Genomic DNA, 21,228 nt, shown 5'->3' with positions numbered 1-21,228 from the left:
GCGAGAGAGTGCTAGAAAGGCCACGAGAAAAGCCCAAAAACAACATTAAGTGAAGAAAAGGGACGAGCCATGGAAGGTCAGGACCAAAGTTCAGCTAGGCGAGGACATCGACTTATGCTTGATTAGGATTTAAAGCTCGCGACGTATATTAATCCTTCCAGCATTCTGTATTTTTAACCATGATTCAACGCCAGGTTGGCGAAGGAGAAGCCCGTTTTCGCGAAATCCCCTGGGAACTACGCCTCTTAAAAGTAAGCGTACTGTCGTGGGAATTGTCGTCGTCCAGATGTGCGGTTGAATTCACTTGAAATAAAGTCAAGGGGTTCCGCGACGCTGTCCGCATTTACCTCATGAGGGCCCAGGTCAATCAATTCAATCAGTCCTACATGGAGGATCTTGACAGCGCTACTATCAATGCTAGATCTACGAATGAGGGCACAAGCACAGAAAGATCTGAGTCTCGTTTTGCTGGAAATCTCTCGAAGATGGTAAGGATTTAAACCTCGAAACGAATTAATGGGTACAATGGTACCCACCTAGTTTTTCTAGAGCAGTCATTCGAGGGCGTCGTTAACCATTTCCCGATCAAGTACAGAAGCTAAGCCGCGGGCAAGTGGCAGTTTCTTTTCTTTCTAACCTGAAGTGATCTATATGTGAGGGAAGGAGAAGAAAATACTGGAGAGAACACGTTACACCGTGTTTTAGGGACAGCTCCTGGAGACGCACAGTCCGGTGCATACGTGATTCCGCAACGGAAAGGAGAAAAGAAGAATTCCCAGTGTTGGGACCAGATCCCAACCTGCCGGCGATTTACCACCTCGCGGGAGTGGAGGTGGAAAACCCAGTGTTTCCGCGAGGATACGGGCTAAAACGAGCTTCATGTTGCTATCCTTATACTATTGCCTGTGGTCCAGTGCGTAAGGGGGTAAAATTAAGACCAATATAAAGAGTGGTTGGTTAGATAGTCTCCAAAGAAACGTTCAAGAAAAGAAAACGACAAAATCGTATCAATATTACAAGTGAGGGCCCATCCACCATATAGAGGATCAGATAACCTGAGAAGCCTAGAGATAAATATATTCGCCGAACTTCCAGTGTTATAGTAAGCAGAGTTATCCTTAATAAAAGTCCACGTTATGTAAAGAGCTTCTCCCCCTGAATGATCAGAACTTCATCAAGCAACAATGTAGTTGATCATCGTGGAATACAATAACGAGCCGAGCTTGAATCGCCGCCACAGTCGTATCCTTCAGTTGCTGGAGGTAACATGAGATACTAGTTCAACCTTTGCTCTTGAACTTTAATGTTGCTAATCATCTTCTCGTCTGTTCTTCTCGGGGCAAAAACGGCAATCGTAACCTTTCCAGCCAACATTTCGGGCCCGAGGCAACGTTCGGACACATAATCCAACTATTTGTATTCTTCGAATATCGCCATCAACCTCGTAGCTTACTTATCTTGATGTAATTTTGATGAAATACGTGTTGGATAACAAGTCGTATATAAATACAAACTTGAGGTCAACTTCAGGTGTACAGGACCGATGAGGCTAGATTAAGTTATAGAATCATCCGCCCAGCAGCCGTTAGCAAGGGGTGTTTTTCTATGACCGCTAGATCTAGCCGTTTCGTATTACTCTAACATCAACCACATAAGCACACCGCACGTTTGGGATTCAAACCCTATTCTGTCATCGGCATTCTGTTCTCTTACCGACAACGCTATCATTAGCCTAGGAGAGAGGGAGGAGACAGTATCGGCGTGCCGTTCTTCATGTTCCGTAGCAAGGCACGATAGACTCCAGATCTAAACGCTAGAGGGTCGCACTCCGTGGCGTATACTGTACTAGGTTTCTGGGAGGGTTCGGGAAAGCGTGCAGAAGTTGTGCATGGAGGGGAGACGAATAAAGACCGATATAAGTTCGTAATCCTCATTACGACATACGCGTGTCTCGCATTTCTTCGCTCCTTTTTTTCTCGAATGAAAACTGAGAAACTGTTCCCAAGCCACTTTGACCATTCTGACGATGCTGCCTCGAGGCCTCACGATACGAACGTAACGAACGTCCCATGACCGATCTGATACCCCCTCTTCACCGGTTGGGCATAGGCGAGAAGTGACAGTCGTAAACAGACCGGGCTGTGTCCCCAGGAGGTCCGTCGTTATTCTCAGGTGCTTCGGAGGGTCAATCCGACTATGGCGGGGAACTGGACAGCACCAGCTCCCCATGGGAGCAGCGCTGGGACAAGCCAAGTAAGCAGCCCCTAAGAGATCCTAAAACATCAATCAATAAGAAAAACTCACAACAAACCAGCTAGCCAAGCACCCAGGCCCGCCCTACGCATCAACCAACGCCATCGTAGGCGGGGAGCCGACCCCGTCGATCGACGACCCCATCGCCGCCGTGCTTCTCGTGCTCTTCCTCATCTCCGCCGCGGCGCACCTGGCCATCCTGCGCGTCAACAAGCGGCGCGGGCTCAAGTTCGTCTTCTCGGGCATGCTGTTCGCGCTGTGCCTGCTGCGCGGGGTCTCGCTGGCGGCGCGCATGGTCTGGGCCTCGTACCCGCGCGCCGTCAACTGCGTCATCGCCGCCAGCGTCATGACCCAGTGCGGCTCCGTCCTCATCTTCGTCGTCAACCTGTTCTTCGCCCAGCGCGTCCTGCGCGCCTACCACCCGCGCCTGGGCTGGAGCCGCGCCGCCACCCTCGTCGTCTGGTTCCTCATCGCCTGCGTGATGTGCTGCCTCGTCATGGCCATCGCGACCACCATCCACACCTTCTTCACCCTCGACCGGGCCGCGCGCCGCGCCGACCGCGCCGTCCAGCTCTTCGCCGGCTGCTACCTCGCCTTCCTCGCCTTCCTTCCCGTGCCCGTCGTCGCTATCGCCGCCGCCTGCCGTCCGCGCAGCACAAACAACAACAACAACCGCTTCCGCGTCGAGAAGTTCGGGTGCGGCCGCTGGCGCGCCAAGGTCGGGCTGCTCGTCTTCGCGGCGCTGGTCGCCACGCTGGGCGCCGCGTTCAGGGTCGGCGTGAATTTCGACGGCAGGCCCGGCACGGCGCCGGCGTGGTTCCACAGCCGCGCCTGCTACTACGGGTTTAACTTCGTGACGGACCTGGTGGTGTCCACGGCGTACCTGCTCGCGCGTTTCGACAGGCGGTTCATCGTGCCGGACGGGGCGCGCGGGCCGGGGGAGTACTCGCCCATCATCCCGTCGACGCACTCGAACAGCAGCCACCTCGAAGGCAAGCTGCCGCTGATGGGGACCAGCAAGCCCGCAATCATGCTCCGCCAGCCCTCCTCGCCTTCGTCCCCGCCCAGCCCCCCATCATCGCCGCCCCACACGATAACAACGACGGCAAAACAGCCCTCGTCGTCGTCATCATCGCAGCAGCACCTAATTGAGTCGTTCACAGACACCTCCAACACCGCAGTCGAGAACACGCCGACCTTGAACCGGAGCCTAAACCGCAAGGACAAGGACAAGGACAAATCGGCGCGGCCGAACCTACACCTGACGCTGCGGTACCACACGCACAACCACTCGTACGCGCACCTGCACAACTACACCCATACCCACAGCAGCAAACCGCGTCCCAAGAGCGCCCTCAAAGTCAAAAATAACAGCAGCAGCGGTAACAACAACAACACGAACACCGTCCCGCGCCCCGGCCTAAAAGCGCGCACCCGCCGCGCCGCGATCCTGCGCATGCGCATCAACAGCGAGGCGGACGCGTACGGGCCGGACAACCACAACCACAACAACGACGATCTTCTCAACCCCTCGTCGCCGCCGCCCTCGCACTCGCCGTGCGGGTCGCGCGAGGCTCTCGTACCTCGCATCGCCTCCCGCCAAGACTCCGACGGCTTACGGGCGCCGGCGCCGGTTCACTTAGTCGGGCCACCGATCCTGCCGGATCTGGACCTGGATCTGGAGCTGTTGAGCGCGACGCTGCCGTGGGCGCTGGATAGCTGGGGGTGCGAGGTGCGGAGGAGTTCGCGGGGTGGGAGCGGGAGCGGGAGTGGGAGTGGTGCGGTGCCTATGCAGGGTACCGAGGGGAACGGGAGGAGTAATAGTAATAGTAGCAGTAATAGTAGTAGTAGTGATAGGAGTGCGAGTAATAATAGCGTGGATGAAAGCGGAAGGGGGCAAAGGCAAGGAAGAGAAGGAGTTGAAGCTGGAGAAGTTAATAGCGGGAGTGGGAGAAGTAGCGGAGCCGGTAGCCAGCGATCGATGCGGTCGTGGCGGTCGAGGACTATGTAAGTGCTCGAATTTGGACATGCTATACCCCTTAGCTTGATAACTCTTCTACCAGCGAGGAAGAGGGAAAAAGGGGGGGTCAAGGTCCGGAGTAATCATAGAGGGAAACCGTTGTATATGAGATGGCCCGGCAAATATGTATACCACTCGATATCATTGTTAGTAATTATACCTAGCTATTGTTTATATTAGAAAACGAGTCTGGATTTTCCAGTCTAGTCTACCTTGGAATTACTGGTTGGCAAGCTGGTAGGATCTAGGACTTTGCTATGCGATTTGATACTCTAAGAAAACGTGCTTCGCCTAAACGAAGAGTGTTACAAGGCAATCTCACTTCCCACTTGGGATACATATCAATAGCTCTCTTCATTACTAGTAAGATTGCTCACAAACAATGACACATCCCTCGAGAACACCATATTTGCATAAAGCCAGTTGACCACCCGATCGATACTAGAAATTATCTTTCTCTTTTCACTCGTGAGAATTCTAATGCTTGGGTATCTACCTAAGTATCTACCTAAGTACTTCGCATTATGCTGCTCAAAACATGTCTCTGCCTATTAACATGAAATGGGCAAGAGGTTGGGGCCAAGAGGCGGAAACGCGGCAAGGGACAGATGGAGCCGTTCCGCAGCACAAGGCGTGTCGGGGCCGGCCTAGTCAAAGACCGTCGACAGTCGAGTTCTTAGTGGGTCATCTCCGTGTATGCTTGATGTGGCCAACGTGCATAGGCCGCCACCCTGACTTTCGGCAAAGACAGGGGGGTATGGCGATCTAGGCTCAACGTAACTCCTGAAGACCCTCCTAAAGACCTTCCAAACCTTGAATCCGCGCACCACATCTCCAAGGTGCGCCACCAAGATTTGCCCGAAGCTTAGAGGAAGTAATCCGGGGTGCCTATCAAGATGGTTAGTCCTAACGTCAACGACCAGCGTAGCCACGTAGGATAAAAGGAAGGAGTCGGGAAATGCTTACGTCGAGAAACCATCGGCTCGCCAGCTCGAGGGCAAGGGTCAAACTGTAAGCTGCAGTATATCGTAAGCAAATGTACTAAAAAGCTAGGCCACTAAGTGGTCCGAGTTCGACATGAGCCACTCACAATGTGTATTTCAGGTGTTCGTCAATCTCCATGATGGCTGCTTGATTACCACATCGGTAGCAGTAGTTAGGTGCTAATGACGATCAGTAGGTTACTCAATAGAACGGGGCGAAGATAAAGACTCACCAGAGAAGATGGTTACCACGTTCCTATCTTGCGACCAGTTGTACCCTTCCATGACCAACTGATGGGCACGTGCGATCAGTGTGAGACCGTTGTTGTGGTTGAAGGCCTCGGAAATGTCCTGGCCGAATGTGTAGCCAGCACCTCGGGGGCTAATGCCCCAGCCGCATCGGTCGTCAGGGTCGGACCAGAGCAAGTCGCACATGGGTCCCTCATGGGGAACCTCCTGGATCCGGTCGAGGGCTCTGATATTATCCAGCGTGTCGATACTGGGCGAGAGGCCGCCGTGAAGGCAGAAGATCTGGTTGTCGATAAGCGCAGTGAGGGGAAGGTAGTCGAACAAATCGGTGAAGAACTTCCAGACGTTGGCATTGCCGTATTTGCGCAAGCATTCATCGTAGAAGCCATAGACTTGAGTGATTTGGCGTGACTCGTGGTTTCCACGTAGGATGGTGATGCGTTGGGGGTATCGAATCTTCAACGCGACGAGGAGTGTCACGGTTTCGACAGAGTAGTATCCTCTGTCGACGTAGTCACCTGTTCTAATTATCAATACTACCGTACTTCACAGCATCTCAGTCGCGTATCGTGGAACATACCCATAAATAGGTAGTTGGTGTCGGGGTTAGGGCCGCCGATCTTGAATAGTTCCATCAAATCATGGAATTGGCCGTGTATATCGCCACACACCGTCACCGGGCATTTCTAAGTGAATGTCAATAATAGCGATAGAGGCGGGCGAAGATCGGAATGACATACGACAGGCTGAACGTTGGATTCATCTTGCAATACTTCTCTGGCCTAGATAAGATGAGATATCAGTATGGCGTCGACGGCGAGATGGGCCGCAAGGAGCTGCCTGTAAGCTACCACGAAGGTGAAGGATTACTCACCTTCTCGCAAAGTCTCTGGACGTCGACCTCGGCAAGCTGCTTGCAGTTCATCAAGCTCTCAATCCATCCGTCGAGGGTGGGGATGGTAGTCGGCTCCGAGACGGGCAACGGTGCCAATTCAGCAGGGACTCGCCCTACGTCCTCCATGTTTGTATCCATGATGGCGAAACAGTATCAGCGAATATGTGTGTCGAGGGGAAATTGTGGTGTGCTGTGGTATCGTAATAGTATGTATGGGCCGTCTGGCGGTGTTCGTGTCGCGTAATGCTTTTTTTTCGCAATAGCTTGGTAAAAATCGAGGAATCGATGGAGTCGGGGAATCCGTTGACTGGAATGACGTTTGAAACGGCAGCAGGAAAAGCGCAACGCCTTCTTTCGTTTAGGTGTGGCGTAATTTGGGGGGTGGGGCTAGGATGGGTATCGTTCGCGATATACAGAATAGTATGGGAAAACGAAGGAAATAAAATAAATGCAACGGGGATTTGTCAGTCGCAAAATTAGGACGAAAGTGAGTCAAGCTTTCGTCCTTGGTGCTGCGTCTTGGAAGCTCAGGAGTAGGTGTTGAGGGAAGGGTCACGATGGATTGCAATGTACGAGGTAGGGTTTTCCTTTTGTTTGAAGATGGCAGAATATTAGAATGCGGTCGGACCTTTCATAAGGGAGGTTAGGTACCTAACGTAAGGTACTGACGCTACAGCGCTACATTGTCCCTGTACTGTACAAGCTACCCAGCAGTACGTACCCTTGTAATACGTCAGTCTTCGCTTAACATGCGGCTCACCCTTCCTTCCCTTTATATCTAAACGTTTAGGTACATGTATAAGAAGTAGACGGTATATACCTAGGTAGATATTCATGTATAGATCTACCGCATCGTATCGAATTGTATTGATATAGTTAACCACCCTCCAGCTGATGTTATATGTACCATACTACTTTAATGTATACATCGATTTTTTCTAGGAATATGGGAGAGCTACGTCAATCCAAGGCCCACCGGGTCATTGGACTTCGTGCCTTGAGGTACCTCTCGACCAACTAGGTCTCGGAAGTCTAACTGGACTTCTTCCAGCATCTTCGCATGGGTCTTTGCTCTGTCCATGCATTGCTTCCATACTACACCATTCCTCTCCGTGCTACTCAGCTGCCTGGCTAAGATCACGTTGAACGCGTCCACTTCTTCCTTGGCCCATTTCACGCATGCGCTCATCATCGTCTGCGGGAAACAGCTTTGGAAACAGCTCACCGTATTTCGTATGATGCTGAAATAGACAAACGAGATCTGCCAAATGTAAAGGTGGAGGTCACCTTGGAAAACGCATTGTCTATGTCGAGTTAGTATCCATGTAGACTCTCTAGAAATCACGTGACATACCTTGAGCGCTTTTGGATCAGGTCGCTCCGGGCCTTGAGATAGGCATCTCTCGCGCTGTCCTCAAAACCTAGCCTATTCAGCCACTCAACGTTGCGCTTCGCCTTTAGTGGTTGACTATGTGCGTCTATGAGTTCCCGTATGATAAGCCCGGCCAGTTTCGTGCATCTCTCCTCGACCTTGAAGTTGATGAAGTCTTGCGCGATAATGTTGTTTTTAAGTCCACGAGCAAGCTTCTGCATCGTCTCGACGCGGTCAACCGCTAGCTCAAACTTCTGAAGCGCGATGTCAATATCGAGCTCGTCCATCTGACCCTCAACCCAGCGAAGATTCTGCTGCTTTCCGTCCACCTCAATCAGCATATCCTTGATATCGGATAGCGTCTCGAGTAGCTCTGTCTTCTGCAGCAAGCCCGGATCTCGGGAAGCAAAATAATTAATGGTTTCTTTAGCCTTATTATTAGCTTCCAACTCGGACTGCAAATTCTTTCGCAGTTCCTCGACCGCCTTTCTAATATTCAATACCAAGGTTGCCTTCTCGGTGTCTTCCGGTTTCTCCGTCCGATAGATGAAAGATTCCTGACCAACACCTCGAACCATGATAGCATCTGCAAGCTTGTTCCTACCGCTGTACGAATCGGTGGTTGCAGCCATATCAACGACCTCGATGTCTAATAGCGGCCAACAACGATCGGCAACCAGCTTCGTCGCCGGACCTCGTGTGTCATTAGGGTTATCCGTCTTACGTTTCTTACGCGAAGCAACAAGCAGGTGGTCGTTAAGAAGGAAGAGCTGCATAGATCTCCTGGACTTATACGTCGCATTGTCAAGTTCAATCCAGGGCCCGGCATTCTGGACGACGTGCCTACCCATCGAATTGGGTAGAAATTTCTGGGAGCCTTCGACATTTTTGTAGAGAGCCTGCATCTGAGCGTTCCAAAGAGCTGATCTATCGGCCACCGAGCTGCGTTTGTCCCTCTTACTAAGGCCAGTGGAAAATTCTCCATTTATAGAGACATTGTTGCCTCCTGACGAAGCCCTAAGTGCGTTCGTGTTTGTAGCTAGTTCTTTGAACAGATTGCGTAGAGAACGCATCTCTGCCTTGAGCTTCTCAGCTTCCTTGCTGATCTTAATAAACTGTGCTCGGTTTTGATAGACGCTCTGCTGTAAATCTGCCGATGCCCTATTCTTCAACTTGCGCAAGGCGATTTCGTAATCTCGGATCTCGTCTTCGGTAGCTTCGCTCAGAATGCTCGACACATATTGATCGGGTATGAGCCTCGGGTCTCTCAGTGCCTTTGGGTCAACTGTTGGTGGCACCCTAGGCGCACCTCCATCACGGGACGGGGGCGGTCGAGCCCGTGGTGGGGGCTGATCGTATCTCGATGGATCGAAACTAGGCATGGAAGGAACCGGGGGAACATTTGGGTCATAATCACTGGGGAGATTGTTGAAGCGAGTTGAGTATCGTCGCTTGACGAGATCGCTAGTCTTCCCACTAGTTGAAGGGGGCTGTCGCTGTCGAGGCGGTGGTGGGCCGCCGGGACCCGGTCGTCCACCGGTACTGCGAGGCACAGGGACGTCATTGTTTGGGATAGGTTCGGAGATTTGCCTAGGGGCGCTTATAGTAGGGCGAGCTTTCCTCTTAGGGCCTGTGCGGAGCGATATCTTACTTCGTTCTTCAGACATGTTGAGTGCCTAGTTTAGAACAGGATCGAGAAGTAATCTTTGTAATCAGATGCAAGAGGTGCGGCCTTATGGGTACACGCAACGATCCATCAAGGACCGTTGTAGGAATAGGAATTGATATAAAGAGGAAATCCCGGGCTCGGGGTGTTTCTTTAGATCAAGTGCGTCCAATAAGCGGGTTAGACGTTCATTGCCATTTTCCCAATAATATGAAGATGAAGGTGAACACTCGAAGATTGAACGTTGAACGTTGAAGGTGAAAGTTAAAGTAGAGGCGGCTTAGCTAAACGGGGCACAGACATTCAATTGCTTCATACGCCACTATGCGACAATGCGCTCCTTCCCATCTGTAAGCCCAGATGCCGACTTGCTCTATCGGCCGGATTTATTTGATAGCGGATACGCTAGTCCGTATCTATTCCTAGCGCGATTGAGGGTTGCAAGGATCTGGGGCTAAGCTGCCATGGGCACGTCAACGGTCAGGTATCCGAGCTAAGCTGCATTGAAAAAAAATTACGGAAGGCTGCTTCTGTCTTCGTTAAAGACCTTTTTAGGAAGTAACCTTGCAGAACTTCAACAATTCGCATTGTACCGGACGAGAGACAGCAACTACGACTCGATCAATCGTAGCATTCGATTAGATTATTTAAATCGCGACCGCCGTGCATTAATTCAGCTAAATCGATTTCTCCTCAACCCCACACGGGATTATCACAGCCATCACAATGGTCCAACCAAGTACGGTACTGACGATATCAGCCGCAACGGCGGCCACCGGTATACTAGGTATGCATTCCTACTTCTGACCTACTTCTACTACATGCGCGACTGCCGTCAATGAGCGCGGCGCTCATTTTCGCAGTCCCGTCGTTTCTCGCCAATCCTCCGTACCCGACTGCAACCCCGCTAACCCAGGTTTCTTTTGAACAGCATACGCCATCTACTTCGACTACCAACGGCGCGTAGACCCCAACTTCCGAAGAAACTTGCGACGGGAAGAGCGACGACAAGCGCGCGCGGAGAAGGAGGAAGCCCAGGCGCAGACGAAGCAGAAGCGCAAGGACATCCAGCGGGTGGTCGACTCGACTAAGGAGGAGGGATTCCCCACTGGTGTCAACGAGAAGGAGCAGTTTTTCATGGACCACGTTCAGAAGGGAGAATTGCTCGCAGCCGATCGTAAGTCTCGCATGCACATTTGGACTATTTCATTGGGCCGGAGAAGAGGCGAAAATAGAGCAAGTCTGGGGGAAATTATAGGAGGCTATTCCGAAACAAAGGACGTCAAGCGCTAATTCGGAGCGATCCCTACAGCATCTCGAACGATGGAAGCCGCTCTAGCCTTCTACAAGGCCTTGAAGGTATACCCGACTCCGGGTGACCTAATTAGCATTTACGACAAGACTGTGGATAAGGTAAGGATCCCGATGCGAATAAACCCTCACTGCTACGAACACCCCACTAACCCCCTATTCCTACGCAACAGCGAGTATTAGACGTTTTGGCCGAGATGATCGCCTATGACAAGGACCTCGATCTTGGCAGCGGCGGCGGCATCAACCTCTCAGACCTACCTAGCGCAGGTCTGGACTAGAAATAGGATAGGATAAGAATAGGAGTCTAATACACCCCCATCATCCTCATCCATACTTAAATCCATAACGACACTACTACTCCCTCCACTCTTCCCCTCATGAAAACAAACGACTGGTAGATAGGCTTCGCTCGCCCCGGGGTCGGTCAAGTAAAAAATCCAACCCCTAGGCAGATAGACGAGAAGCTTCTGAGCAAAAAGGTGAATGGTTCCCGCGGTATAAGAAGGGAGCCAGGCGCTACGCGCAGAAAGGAAATACCTCGAATACCTTGTATGATATAATGTTCGGCCAGCAGCATGCGCCTGGCCGTATACTCTTCGGTTCGGATGTTCCGGTAGATAGGGCGGCTCCGCTGTACATTTTTCTCACGATCATGCTCGGTGCGGCTGGTATAGACAAACGAATTGAACCATGATTCTTCTTACTGATTCTTCTTACTTTTTTCTACCCAACGGACTCCTACTCGATTGCTCAAGTGATGTGATGATGTAGACAAAACGCCCCTTAACCATGCATCTTATACCTATCTACCTAGGTAATCAAGCCTCGATCTTCCTACCCTTCCGGTCAACCCTCACATCCCTCGGATCAAACCCGCCATTCCCCCAAGTCGCCCACTCGGGCGTCTCGGGACCCATGTACTCCTCCGGCGTCCACTCGCCATCAGCGCCCCGTTCCTCGAGTAGTTCGAAGAAGCGCTGATAATCAATCCGCGTGTGCCACTTCCCATCGACCCTAAACCTTTCGCTAGCAATAAGCACGCAGCAACTATGCGCGTGCTCGGCCGCAATACCATATTCCAGCCCCCTCTCCCTCAACTTCCTATCCAGCGCGGTGACGAACTCCGTCACCTCGGCATAGAACGGGACGTTCGCCATACTCAGGCCCGCGCCCGCGCTACTCGACGTGCCGCAGTACGTCACGCCCTTGATCTCGACGAAGCACGGCAGTCCCCTCTCGACCAGGTCTGCGTACCCCTCGACCTCGTCCTCCACGTTGAACCCCTTGACAAGGGTCAGGCGGAAGACGGTGCGCTGCTTGTTCCGCTTCTCGCGCAGGATGTCCAGGCAGCGCTGGAACCGCTCCCAGAAGTCGCGGTGCAGCGGGCGGTCGATCTTCCTCAGGGACTCCTTGTTGCTGGCGTCGATGGACACGTAAAGCTGCGTGACGGCCTTGAGGGCCGCCAGCTGCTCCGGGTGCTGCGCGTTGCACACGAGGAACGAGGATATGCGCTCGCCGTGTAGCAGCGCGAGGAACTCGTTGATGTGCGGGTAGAAAATGGGCTCACCTACCAAGCTCAGCGCGCAGTGGCGGATGCGCATTGCTTCGGAGAACCGTTCTGCCCGTACCCCGGGGATGCCGCGCAACATCTTAATCTTTTGGTAGTGCCCAGCCTTAACGCCATCGAAGATGGTCTCGGGAGGGTCGACGACCCAGCGCCATGTCGTGCCTACGGGGTTCGTTCCGTGCCTCCAGCAGAAGACGCATTTATTGGAGCAGGACAGTGACGGCGTCGTCTCCATGCACTGATGCGACGCGATGCCGTAGAATGAGAACTTATAGCAGGAACCACGCCCACGGAGCGCTGACTTGGTCCACCTGCAAATTTTGACCCCTGAGTGCGAGCCTACGATAGTGTACCCTTGTTTGGTTAACGATGCGTATGTAGGTGAGTTTTTTGGTACCATCTCCTTGATTGTCTGTGGCGGTCTTTTCGATTTTGGTTTGTTGTATGTTGTAAAATCTACTGCGATCGGTGTTGGGTTGTTCGATTTTTCAGGGTTATTTTGAGAGGCCTTCATAATCCTCCCAAGGTCTTCGACGTCTTCGATATTTGCGGAACGCGCCTTCTTCGCTTTACTCGTCGTCATCGACGGGTCGACAACGACTTCACCGTCATCATCGTCGCCGGATCCATATTCTTCGTCGCTTTCAATAGCATCTCCGCTTCCCGGAACCCCTTCCCCTAGAGATCCTGTGTGAGCAACGTATTCTAGGATATCCTTCACACCATCTGTCCATTCATCTAACCTTTCTCTCAGATCTCTTTTTGTATCTGCCATTCCCAATGGATAAGCTCTCTTGCGGCCGGTGAGTCTGGCCATCCATTTATCGACCTCCTTGGCCTGAAAGCAAAACCCTTCGTCTTCAGTTGGCCATCCTTCCCGGTCACCCAGGCCAAATACAGAGTAACCTAATATACCCGACAGTGGGGCTGTGTCAATCCTGAAGTCGTGGTGGGTTTCCCTCAGATGCTCGAGATAATTGTCGTTGATAGAATCGATGTTATAACTCGGCATTAATAGAAGATAGAAGTAGTCCACCGGTATATCTGGGTCCACCGACTTAGGTGCAGTAATGAAATACTCATCGTAATCTATTTGAGCTAAATCTAGGACGATGGGACTCAAGAAGGACTTTCCAGAGCTATCGGCCCGCTCTCTTAATAAAGTGCCGAGAGCTTCAGCGATGCCACCAGCGGTCTTCTCCGTGCTTCCAGTTAAGGAAGAATAGAAGATAAGTACTTGAATGGGGTTTTGGCGACTTGGTTCTATGTCTTTTCGTGCGTTGTCTACTCTTCGTAGCTCGCCCTTGATGCGGCGCGGTCCGATCGTAGCTTCTTTCGCCTTCTCCTTTGGCAAATCGATCTTCTCTTTCGCAGCTGCGCCATTGTTGCTAGGTATTGTCTTCGTAAGCTGTTGATCGAGCTCTAATACGTTTGCCGTGGTACTAGTCTTCTGGAGTAGTTCTATATACAGCCAGACCACGGCTAAGGTGCAAGTTATCGCAAACAGGATCGCGGGTCGGTGCTCGTGCCATAGTTCAAGGACACCTAACAAAACGTAAGCAAGCGTCCAGATACTTTCGAGCGGTTGCCTTTACCCTTTAATGACCCATTGGTGTCTAAACCTAGCTCCCCTGTTCCGTTTGCCATCGTTGATGGTGCGGTTGTCGTGTCGTGGTTGACACAGTTTTTCCTTCTATGAGTAAGGGAAGTTAGCGGGGCTAACCAGTCGCCTATGTAGAATTTTAAATAGAGGGGCACTTAGGTAGGGAAAACCCCGCAATACCCCAGATTTATGAATAATATCGCTAATATCGATAGCGGGTAACAGATCCATAACGGCGGCTGGATTTCCACCCATCGGAAAAGAAGAATTGAACCAGTCAGTAACAATCTTATTTTGACCACACTTCGAGATCGAATTCATGATAAAAATAAGATGGTATCATTAGCACTAATTCCATATGCGCCATGCCTCAGTATTTCGATATCTAGCAACCTAGATCTCTAGGTCTCAACTGGTCTCAATAAGCCACAAAAAGTCGATAGCAATCCGCAATCCAAATATGATACCTAAAAGAGTAACTTTCAACCCATCCCTCCCGTCGTAAGGACCTCTTAAACCCGCTAATACAAAGGAAACTTATCATAACTTTGTCGCTGTCCTTCTGTGTGGGCGTATATTACGCATCTGGATCGCTATCGGCACTCGGGGCTTCCAAGAGTAAATCGGGGATCCTGTTTGCCACGTCCGCAAAGAGATCGCGGGCCCAACAGATGGTAACCATAATCGCCAACGCGTTCCACTGGTTTTGGTTATTTTCCGATAAATTCACCTGAATCGGAATGTGGCAGCTGGCTTCCGGGTCTTTGGAATCCAATGTGACGATGAACAAGATGTGCTTGAAGATGACGAGCCCGAATATTACCGGCGGTACTGGTCTCTGGTCTTCGGGTACGCGTTCTAATTTCTCTCTCCATGATGCCGCCATCTCTGCCATGCTGTTCTGGATGGATATATGCATATTATCCTTGTCTGCCTCATACATCTCTATTAATCGAACGTTGGGCGGTAGGGTGTTGCTGTACTTGGCGATGTCACCATCAAGCTCAGCCCAGCGCAAGGCATCTTGAACTCTTGCTCTGATATGTTTGACGATTCGTCGTTCATCTTCATCCTGCGTAGCATCTGTTTTCGCTTTGCGTATGTCGCGGATACGCCCATGGATGTCCATCAACCTACGAAGCGCGATCGCTCCTATTCAAAAATTTAGCTGGACCGAAAAACAAATTGGCAACAATAAACTAAAACGTACCTCGGTATTCAAGCCTATCCGTGCGGGCATATATCCTTGGCCGGACACTTATAGCGTGTGTTTTGATGTAGAAAAGACCTTCCGGTAGAGGAACTCCTCGGAAGTGCATTTTCCAAGTCGAGGGCATGAGGGAGTATTCGTCTCGTCCTCTCAGAATCTGATTGAGGAAGACCTGTTCGTAGCGCCATCCGTCTTCCGGGTCATAGTCCTGGTTTGTTTCCTGAGTAGTTGAGGACGCTTCTGATTCGCTTGCGGATCCGTCGTCACTTAACGCAGCCCATTCTCTCGGTGCGTTCTTGGCGATGCTATTGCGTCGATCTGCCGGGTGCTCTGGGGTTTCTGGCAGCAAATCACCTTCGATTGATGCAATTGCGACTAAATTATTGTAGCTTTCCGCCACGGGATCTGGAGATTCTGGCCTTCCGTCTACCTTCTTGTCGCCTCCATGGTCATGGGCTTTATCTTCCTTAAAAAGGTCTTCTTCTTCTTCTTCCTCCTCTTTGATAATGTTGTCAACTTCTTCATCCTCAACTTGTCGGCTCGCATTAACTCCCATTCCTAGAAGCCTTTTCCATCCACGCCCTTCTGCATTGTTGGTTGGCTCTTCATGTGTCTTCTTCTTAGGCGTCCAGGGGTGTTTTGTAACACGACCACCAAAAACCCTATTCCTTAGAAAGCCATTGTTCCCGCTGTTACTAGGTGTAGGTGTGATAGGTGAACTGTTAGGTGCCCCACGAGAAAACCAACTGCTGAAGCCAGCCATCCTGACGGTGGTGTGTTCTGTGTTGCTATAAGGCTCCTGTCGCAAAAGTTTCGAGGGTGATGAGGTGGATGATGTGGAGCGTGAATTTTGAAGTCTGTCAATGAGTGCAACATTTAACTTCTCGGTTTCTCATAACGCTAGGTGAGTTGGGGGAAAAGAGAACATGGAAATTATTGATTTGACGGAAATAGCGAGGACGTTATTCATAATTGACTGGTGACAATTCATCATCTAGGTATTCAATGTCTCTCACATAACTGCCCAGATGCTGTACCGCTTTTGGCCAGGCCGAACATACCAAATTGAAAATGTGTTACGATATGAACGATAGTAGTAAAGGAGCTGATATGTGAAGTATATAATTCCTCACTATGCCGCTTCCGGTGAATGCGAATTCGTAGCTGACAACATTTGAAACTACATAGTTGCCTATTGCTAAGATTCCACAGCTGTTGCTTCTAGGTATATTTAAACTTATAGCAACCGATTGTCCTTTCCAGAATCTTGATTGTGAATGGGAGCTACGCTACATGTGAGTGGTCACTTACCTAGCGTTGTATCCTTGGACTGAAAGATATAGCCAAGTTCGTGCAATATGTACAATATGTACAATATGTACATAATACTATGTACGACATAGGCCATGAGCTAGTCCTAAAGAGTACGAGCGGGATAAGCTACTGATTATATAATAATATTATGCACGCAGCTACTACCTAGGTAGGTATTCAGGGTACATACATGTACGTCCATATGTGACCTACTAAATAGGTATCCACTATGAGCTCAGGGTTGGCAGCTGAATTCCAGCTGTTCGGTTGCTTATGAAATTTTTGTTGTACTACGTAGCAGGTAAATCTGGTACTACAAGACCGCGACATACGCGCCGGCCCAACTTAACCTTAAGCACCTAGCAACAAAACCCAACGTTGGATGAATGACATATTCATGATCTCTTCGGCGCATCCATTCACCTACACTACCTACCTACTCACCTACTCTTTTCAAGAACAACAATTACAACATCCCTCTAAACCACAACACCTATCCCTGTTTCAGCTTCCCGTCTACCTAACCAACTTTTTACAACCTAGACGACTACTGCAAACCGTTACTCCAATTTAATCACTTACACTTCATAACTTTCCACTTTTTCTTTTTTTCCCGTCTAAGCTACCTTAAAAGTCCCTGACGATTTATTCGGAACATTTTCTCCCATCACACAGATACCTACCTAATTACGAACGCGCTGTGCTTCCCATTCGTAATTACAAAACAAACTTCGTCCTTTTCTTGTTGAAAGGAATCAAACAAGAAATGTGCATACTTTCTTAAATTTACCCTCCGTTCACACTTACCCTTTCCTGTCGCGAGCCATGGCTACAGACTGGAACAAACTCAAGGTCGTCGACCTGAAAGCCCAGCTTAAGAGCCTCGGCTTGCCTCAGAATGGCCTTAAGGCTGATCTAGTAGCACGTCTGGTAGCTGCAGAATCCGAAAAGAATGCATCTCCATCCCCCGACGAAGCCACCGAGGGCACTGAGGATGTTAACGACGAGCCGCAACCTCAACAAGAATCTCCTAAGGCACCCGAAGCCATTGAACCGAGTCCCCCCAATGAGTCTCCTAAACAATCTGAAGTCGGAAGCGAAGCTGTACATGTAGAACCAGAAACGCCTGTGGCTGCACCTGCAGCTGAGGCTCAGGCTATTGTCGCCCCGTCATCCTCCGGTGCGACCCCTTTACGAGCGAGCGAAGCCTTACAGGATTCGCAGAAACGAAAGCGAAGATCGTTGAGTCCTGCCCCCTCTACCCACGAGGTTGCACGTAAGCGAGCTAGACAGGAGGATGGCGATAGCCAAGAAGACCAAGCTGCAGATCCGATCCCAGAAGAAGTCGACGAGGTAGCTCCTCGAAAGGAAGAGACTTCAGCTCCTTCAGACGTCGAGATGCAAGGTGCTAAAGATGACGCGCCAACCGAGCCCGAACCCGGACACGATATCGGTATTGCTCAGCCCAGCCCTACGGAAAACGTCCCCCTAGTTACTCAGAACGGACACACCGAAGAAGATGTTACTATGGATGACACCGAACCAACCTTCGAAGGACGTCACGAAGACCCGTCCTCTCGAGAAGAGACCTACAACGCGCCTCTAGTCGAGATAGAACGCGATGTGGCACCGTCGATCCATCCAGCCACATGTGCACTCTACATTAAGGACTTCATGCGACCTCTTCGAGAGCAGGCGGTCAAGGATCATTTGTTAGACCTCGCCACACCGGTAGGCGCTCCCATTGAAGATGGTACAATTGTTGATTTCTACCTTGACAATATCCGAACACACGCATTTGTCGTGTTTAACAGCATATCGTCTGCCTCAAGGGTACGTACCGCACTCCACAACCGCATCTGGCCTGATGAGACCAACCGCAAGGCTTTGTGGGTTGACTTCATGCCGTCAGAGCGCTTCGCGGAGTGGGTCGATATGGAACAGACGTCTTCCGGAAGACGTGGTTCGACGAACCGTTATGAGGTCGTCTACGACAACGATGAGGATGGTAATGTGATTGTCAAGCTCGAAGAATTCGACAGCACGGGCCCCGCCCCAAAGCAGACGCTTATTGCGCCCGAACCCGCGCCCGAGCGCAAGCAGTCCATTCCTACCGGCCCGTCCCGATCTTTCGCTGGCATCGAAGGCGCGCCTACGGGACCGCGCGGTTTTCCGGGAGGTCGCGGTTCCGCGATTCATCCTAACAGGATGGCGCGAATAGACCAAGCCGGACAGACAACCCGCGCCTTCCCAACCATCACGTACCAGCCCGTCTCGGACGAGTTGGTGCGTCGACGACTTGACACGATTTCGGCGGCGAAGAGTAAGAGCTTGGACAGAGACTTCGGCAAGGAATACAAGCGCTACTACTTCGAGAACGGCGATACCCTTGTTGACAGAGGTCCCGAGATTTTCCTAGGTATCCGCCCGCCGCACCGAGAGCGCGAGCGCCAGCGTGATCAGAGACGCGACCCACGCGACCCACGCGACCCGCCACGTGCTCGCCGAGGTGGTGGTGGTGGAAACGGTCGACGTCGTGGAGGCATGCCGATCTTCCACGGCGTTCCTCGAGGTGGCGATCGATTCCGTCCCGGAGAGTCCTCCGGACCAGGTCCCAACGGCCGCTCTCGATATGCAGACGACCGACCAGGCCGCCGCTACGATGATCGCGGTAGCCGAAGAGATAGAGACCGTTACTAACGAACTAATAATCTCTGCAGATGTCTAGAGACAGCGACACGAAGCCAAAGTTAAGTGACGTTGCTGCAAGGCATTACGAAACCAACTGTATATGAATGAATTGGACGTACGACGCGCGGTTCCCGCTACTCCCGCACCTAAATCGCAAACGCAAATCAACCAAAAGTTTAAGGGCCCTTTTTTTCTTCGGAGCATAGAGAGACGCATAGGAACGAGAACAAACAGCATTTGGCAGGACAGATAGGACGCATTGTATGGAAAGGATACCCGGTCCGAAGGGAAAGGAGGGCGGTGGCAAAGCAAGCCTATTTGACGAGAACAGAACAGAAGACGGCGACACGAGAGACAGCTTTTTGCAAGACAAATTTCTGACATGACGCCTGACTGATTAAGGTACCCAGTAGGCTATTGCAAGACAAAGTGTGCTAATAATTGATGATGTTTATAACCCGAGATGCTTCTCAAGCTCGTGTACCGCTGACTGAGAATGCCGTTCTATCCTTGCGTGAATATTTTCGATATCGCCGCCCAGTTCGCTCCTTGACTCCTTATTATCAACTAACTACATAGTATCCTCTAACCAGGCGTGTATATGTACAGGTACCTAATCCAGATATGACTCGCGCCAGCTTATATACGGCCGGTAGAAAAGAGAAGCACTAAGATGAATAGAAAATATGATCTGTTCCAGCCCCTACGAACCGGGATCGCGATCCTGCAACTGCCTCGCAGCCAGCGCGGCGCCAACAACCGAGGACGCCCATAGCAAAGTCTCGTCAAGCGAACGTACGGCCACGGGTCGCACATGGACGCCGTTGACGCGGGGATCCCGCTCCCAGGCGTTCATCGCGCACCACGGGCGCCCGTGCTCGCGCTGCCTGAACGCCTCGTCGCTGGAATACGCCGCGGCCAGATGGGGCAGGATATGTTGGTGGTAGCGTTCGTAATGCGGCCTTTCGTCGCGATATATCAGCATGGTTGGTGTGCGATACATACATACATAGTAACTAAGGAGAAAGCTCACCAAGCAACCATCTCGAAATACCCCCCACTCTTCCACAGCTCCCCAGGCCTCCTCGCGCCCTCCGGCGCATCCGTGTACCTCTCCCTCTTAAACCTGCGCGTCCTAACCTCGTCGCGGTCCACGGGCAAGAAAAGCGGGACATCGAAGCGGTCCTGCGCGCGTCGCAGCGAGCGCAGCGCGACCGCCTCGGCGTCGGAAGACGGAGATACCCGCCCGATCGGGTCGTGGTCCGGGTCCCGCGCGAACAGCGTGAAGCCTTCGGCGACGGTGAACCGGTAGGGGACGACGATGGGGACGCCGGGGTCGTCGTCGTCTATTCGGATGCGCTCGATATCAGGGGTCGGGGTCGGGGACGGGTTCGTCAAGTGTCGCCGGAACGCGTCGCGCATGGCTTCGACGGCTGCGTCGAGGGTTTCGGGGGAAAGTTCGTCCGCGGCTGCGGCGGCCGCTGGGGAGATGTCATCTCGTTCTAGCTCTAGCTCATCATCTCCTCGTGCTTGTGTTTGCGCGCGGTTTTGAAGATTCGTTAGGAACCGCGGGTTCGGCACGTTAGCCCTTGCGTTCTCGTCTGGCTCGTCGATGTGTTTCGTGAGGAGCTCGATATCGCAACTCCCGACGCGGTCCCGGTCCTCTACCAGTATAGGTGGGTCGTCCGGGCCGGTCATACTCACGACCAGCTTGTCCTCCGGCCACAGAGGCTGCACCGGGACCATCGGACCCCTTTTTATACCATCTTTGAAGAAATATGCGTCCTGGTGTATGATGGCGGTGTGCGGAGGGAGCACGAGGTTGTGTTCTCGGTTATTGGATACCATACGACAGACCGCTTCTCGCAGTACGACGTCTAGCAGGAGAGCAAGCGTTGTCTTGCCGGCGGAGGTGCATCCAGAGATCCCTATGACGAAGTTGTCTTCGGGCTTCGCAGAAACGTGGGGGCGGTGCCGGTCGTGTTCGCGGCTATCGAGCTCCATTATGCCGTAGCACGACCATATTAGTTGTTCTGTGTAATCCATCGCCCAGTAATAGCTCGGTAGAGTAGGAGGTAGGATGCTGAGAGG

At 51.7% G+C, this 21,228-nt stretch overlaps 8 protein-coding genes across 8 annotated transcripts; 3 read left to right on the top strand and 5 right to left on the bottom strand.

Annotated features, from left to right (window-relative positions):
- Positions 1–2,196: 2,196 nt before the first annotated feature.
- On the top strand, positions 2,197–4,356 carry F4807DRAFT_459213 (uncharacterized protein; the record flags this gene model as incomplete). The annotated part of the gene is made up of 3 exons (XM_048001323.1): positions 2,197–2,253; positions 2,315–4,260; positions 4,317–4,356. 3 exons carry the CDS (start codon positions 2,197–2,199, stop codon positions 4,354–4,356), a joined length of 2,043 nt encoding a protein of 680 aa, XP_047855504.1.
- A 253-nt stretch (positions 4,357–4,609) lies between these two features.
- Positions 4,610–6,997, bottom strand: F4807DRAFT_421111 (serine/threonine-protein phosphatase PP2A catalytic subunit). Its single transcript, XM_047997560.1, has 7 exons — positions 6,380–6,997; positions 6,246–6,287; positions 6,086–6,191; positions 5,490–6,023; positions 5,364–5,436; positions 5,240–5,289; positions 4,610–5,161 (listed from the first exon to the last, which is right to left on the bottom strand). Exons 1-7 carry the CDS (start codon positions 6,536–6,538, stop codon positions 5,139–5,141), a joined length of 987 nt encoding a protein of 328 aa, XP_047855503.1. The 5' UTR covers positions 6,539–6,997; the 3' UTR covers positions 4,610–5,138.
- On the bottom strand, positions 6,989–9,950 carry F4807DRAFT_421110 (Cullin repeat-like-containing domain protein). The gene is made up of 2 exons (XM_047997559.1): positions 7,755–9,950; positions 6,989–7,704 (listed from the first exon to the last, which is right to left on the bottom strand). The coding sequence occupies exons 1-2, from the start codon at positions 9,437–9,439 to the stop codon at positions 7,356–7,358; spliced, it is 2,034 nt and encodes a 677-aa protein (XP_047855502.1). The 5' UTR covers positions 9,440–9,950; the 3' UTR covers positions 6,989–7,355.
- Positions 9,936–11,447, top strand: F4807DRAFT_421109 (mitochondrial outer membrane translocase complex, subunit Tom20 domain-containing protein). The gene is made up of 4 exons (XM_047997558.1): positions 9,936–10,225; positions 10,370–10,615; positions 10,751–10,851; positions 10,923–11,447. Exons 1-4 carry the CDS (start codon positions 10,165–10,167, stop codon positions 11,028–11,030), a joined length of 516 nt encoding a protein of 171 aa, XP_047855501.1. The 5' UTR covers positions 9,936–10,164; the 3' UTR covers positions 11,031–11,447.
- On the bottom strand, positions 11,448–14,039 carry F4807DRAFT_421107 (radical SAM superfamily-domain-containing protein). Its single transcript, XM_047997557.1, has 2 exons — positions 13,915–14,039; positions 11,448–13,864 (listed from the first exon to the last, which is right to left on the bottom strand). Exons 1-2 carry the CDS (start codon positions 13,964–13,966, stop codon positions 11,571–11,573), a joined length of 2,346 nt encoding a protein of 781 aa, XP_047855500.1. The 5' UTR covers positions 13,967–14,039; the 3' UTR covers positions 11,448–11,570.
- A 124-nt stretch (positions 14,040–14,163) lies between these two features.
- Positions 14,164–16,403, bottom strand: F4807DRAFT_421105 (uncharacterized protein). The gene is made up of 2 exons (XM_047997556.1): positions 15,133–16,403; positions 14,164–15,074 (listed from the first exon to the last, which is right to left on the bottom strand). The coding sequence occupies exons 1-2, from the start codon at positions 15,893–15,895 to the stop codon at positions 14,500–14,502; spliced, it is 1,338 nt and encodes a 445-aa protein (XP_047855499.1). The 5' UTR covers positions 15,896–16,403; the 3' UTR covers positions 14,164–14,499.
- A 408-nt stretch (positions 16,404–16,811) lies between these two features.
- F4807DRAFT_421103 (uncharacterized protein) lies at positions 16,812–19,602 on the top strand. Its single transcript, XM_047997555.1, has one exon. It carries the CDS (start codon positions 17,272–17,274, stop codon positions 19,144–19,146), a length of 1,875 nt encoding a protein of 624 aa, XP_047855498.1. The 5' UTR covers positions 16,812–17,271; the 3' UTR covers positions 19,147–19,602.
- A 238-nt stretch (positions 19,603–19,840) lies between these two features.
- F4807DRAFT_459206 (uncharacterized protein) lies at positions 19,841–21,141 on the bottom strand (the record flags this gene model as incomplete). Its single annotated transcript, XM_048001322.1, has 2 exons — positions 19,841–20,099; positions 20,171–21,141. 2 exons carry the CDS (start codon positions 21,139–21,141, stop codon positions 19,841–19,843), a joined length of 1,230 nt encoding a protein of 409 aa, XP_047855497.1.
- Between the last annotated feature and the right edge of the window lie 87 nt (positions 21,142–21,228).

The sequence above is a fragment of the Annulohypoxylon truncatum genome (genome assembly GCF_022578515.1).
Source record: "Annulohypoxylon truncatum strain CBS 140777 unplaced genomic scaffold F4807scaffold_11, whole genome shotgun sequence".
NCBI classification, from domain to species: Eukaryota; Fungi; Ascomycota; class Sordariomycetes; order Xylariales; family Hypoxylaceae; genus Annulohypoxylon; species Annulohypoxylon truncatum.
The sequence above is the reverse complement of the archived record's forward strand: the minus strand, read 5'-3'. Positions and strand labels throughout refer to the sequence as shown.

Bases quoted from the DNA above. Each gene is read 5' to 3' on its own strand.
- F4807DRAFT_421111 (XM_047997560.1), bottom strand. From the start codon at position 6,538: ATGGATACAAACATGGAGGACGTAGGGCGAGTCCCTGCTGAATTGGCA. The intron at 6,024-6,085 runs GTATGTTCCACG...TAATTAGAACAG, and splicing joins CACCAACTACCTATTTATGG to GTGACTACGTCGACAGAGGA. The intron at 5,290-5,363 runs GTGAGTGGCTCA...GATATACTGCAG, and splicing joins GAACACCTGAAATACACATT to CTTACAGTTTGACCCTTGCC.
- F4807DRAFT_421110 (XM_047997559.1), bottom strand. From the start codon at position 9,439: ATGTCTGAAGAACGAAGTAAGATATCGCTCCGCACAGGCCCTAAGAGG. The intron at 7,705-7,754 runs GTATGTCACGTG...AACTCGACATAG, and splicing joins CTGATCCAAAAGCGCTCAAG to ACAATGCGTTTTCCAAGGTG.
- F4807DRAFT_421109 (XM_047997558.1), top strand. From the start codon at position 10,165: ATGGTCCAACCAAGTACGGTACTGACGATATCAGCCGCAACGGCGGCC. The intron at 10,226-10,369 runs GTATGCATTCCT...TCTTTTGAACAG, and splicing joins GGCGGCCACCGGTATACTAG to CATACGCCATCTACTTCGAC. The intron at 10,852-10,922 runs GTAAGGATCCCG...CCTACGCAACAG, and splicing joins ACGACAAGACTGTGGATAAG to CGAGTATTAGACGTTTTGGC.
- F4807DRAFT_421107 (XM_047997557.1), bottom strand. From the start codon at position 13,966: ATGGCAAACGGAACAGGGGAGCTAGGTTTAGACACCAATGGGTCATTA. The intron at 13,865-13,914 runs GTAAAGGCAACC...ACGTTTTGTTAG, and splicing joins CACCAATGGGTCATTAAAGG to GTGTCCTTGAACTATGGCAC.
- F4807DRAFT_421105 (XM_047997556.1), bottom strand. From the start codon at position 15,895: ATGGCTGGCTTCAGCAGTTGGTTTTCTCGTGGGGCACCTAACAGTTCA. The intron at 15,075-15,132 runs GTACGTTTTAGT...ATTTTTGAATAG, and splicing joins GGATAGGCTTGAATACCGAG to GAGCGATCGCGCTTCGTAGG.
- F4807DRAFT_421103 (XM_047997555.1), top strand. From the start codon at position 17,272: ATGGCTACAGACTGGAACAAACTCAAGGTCGTCGACCTGAAAGCCCAG.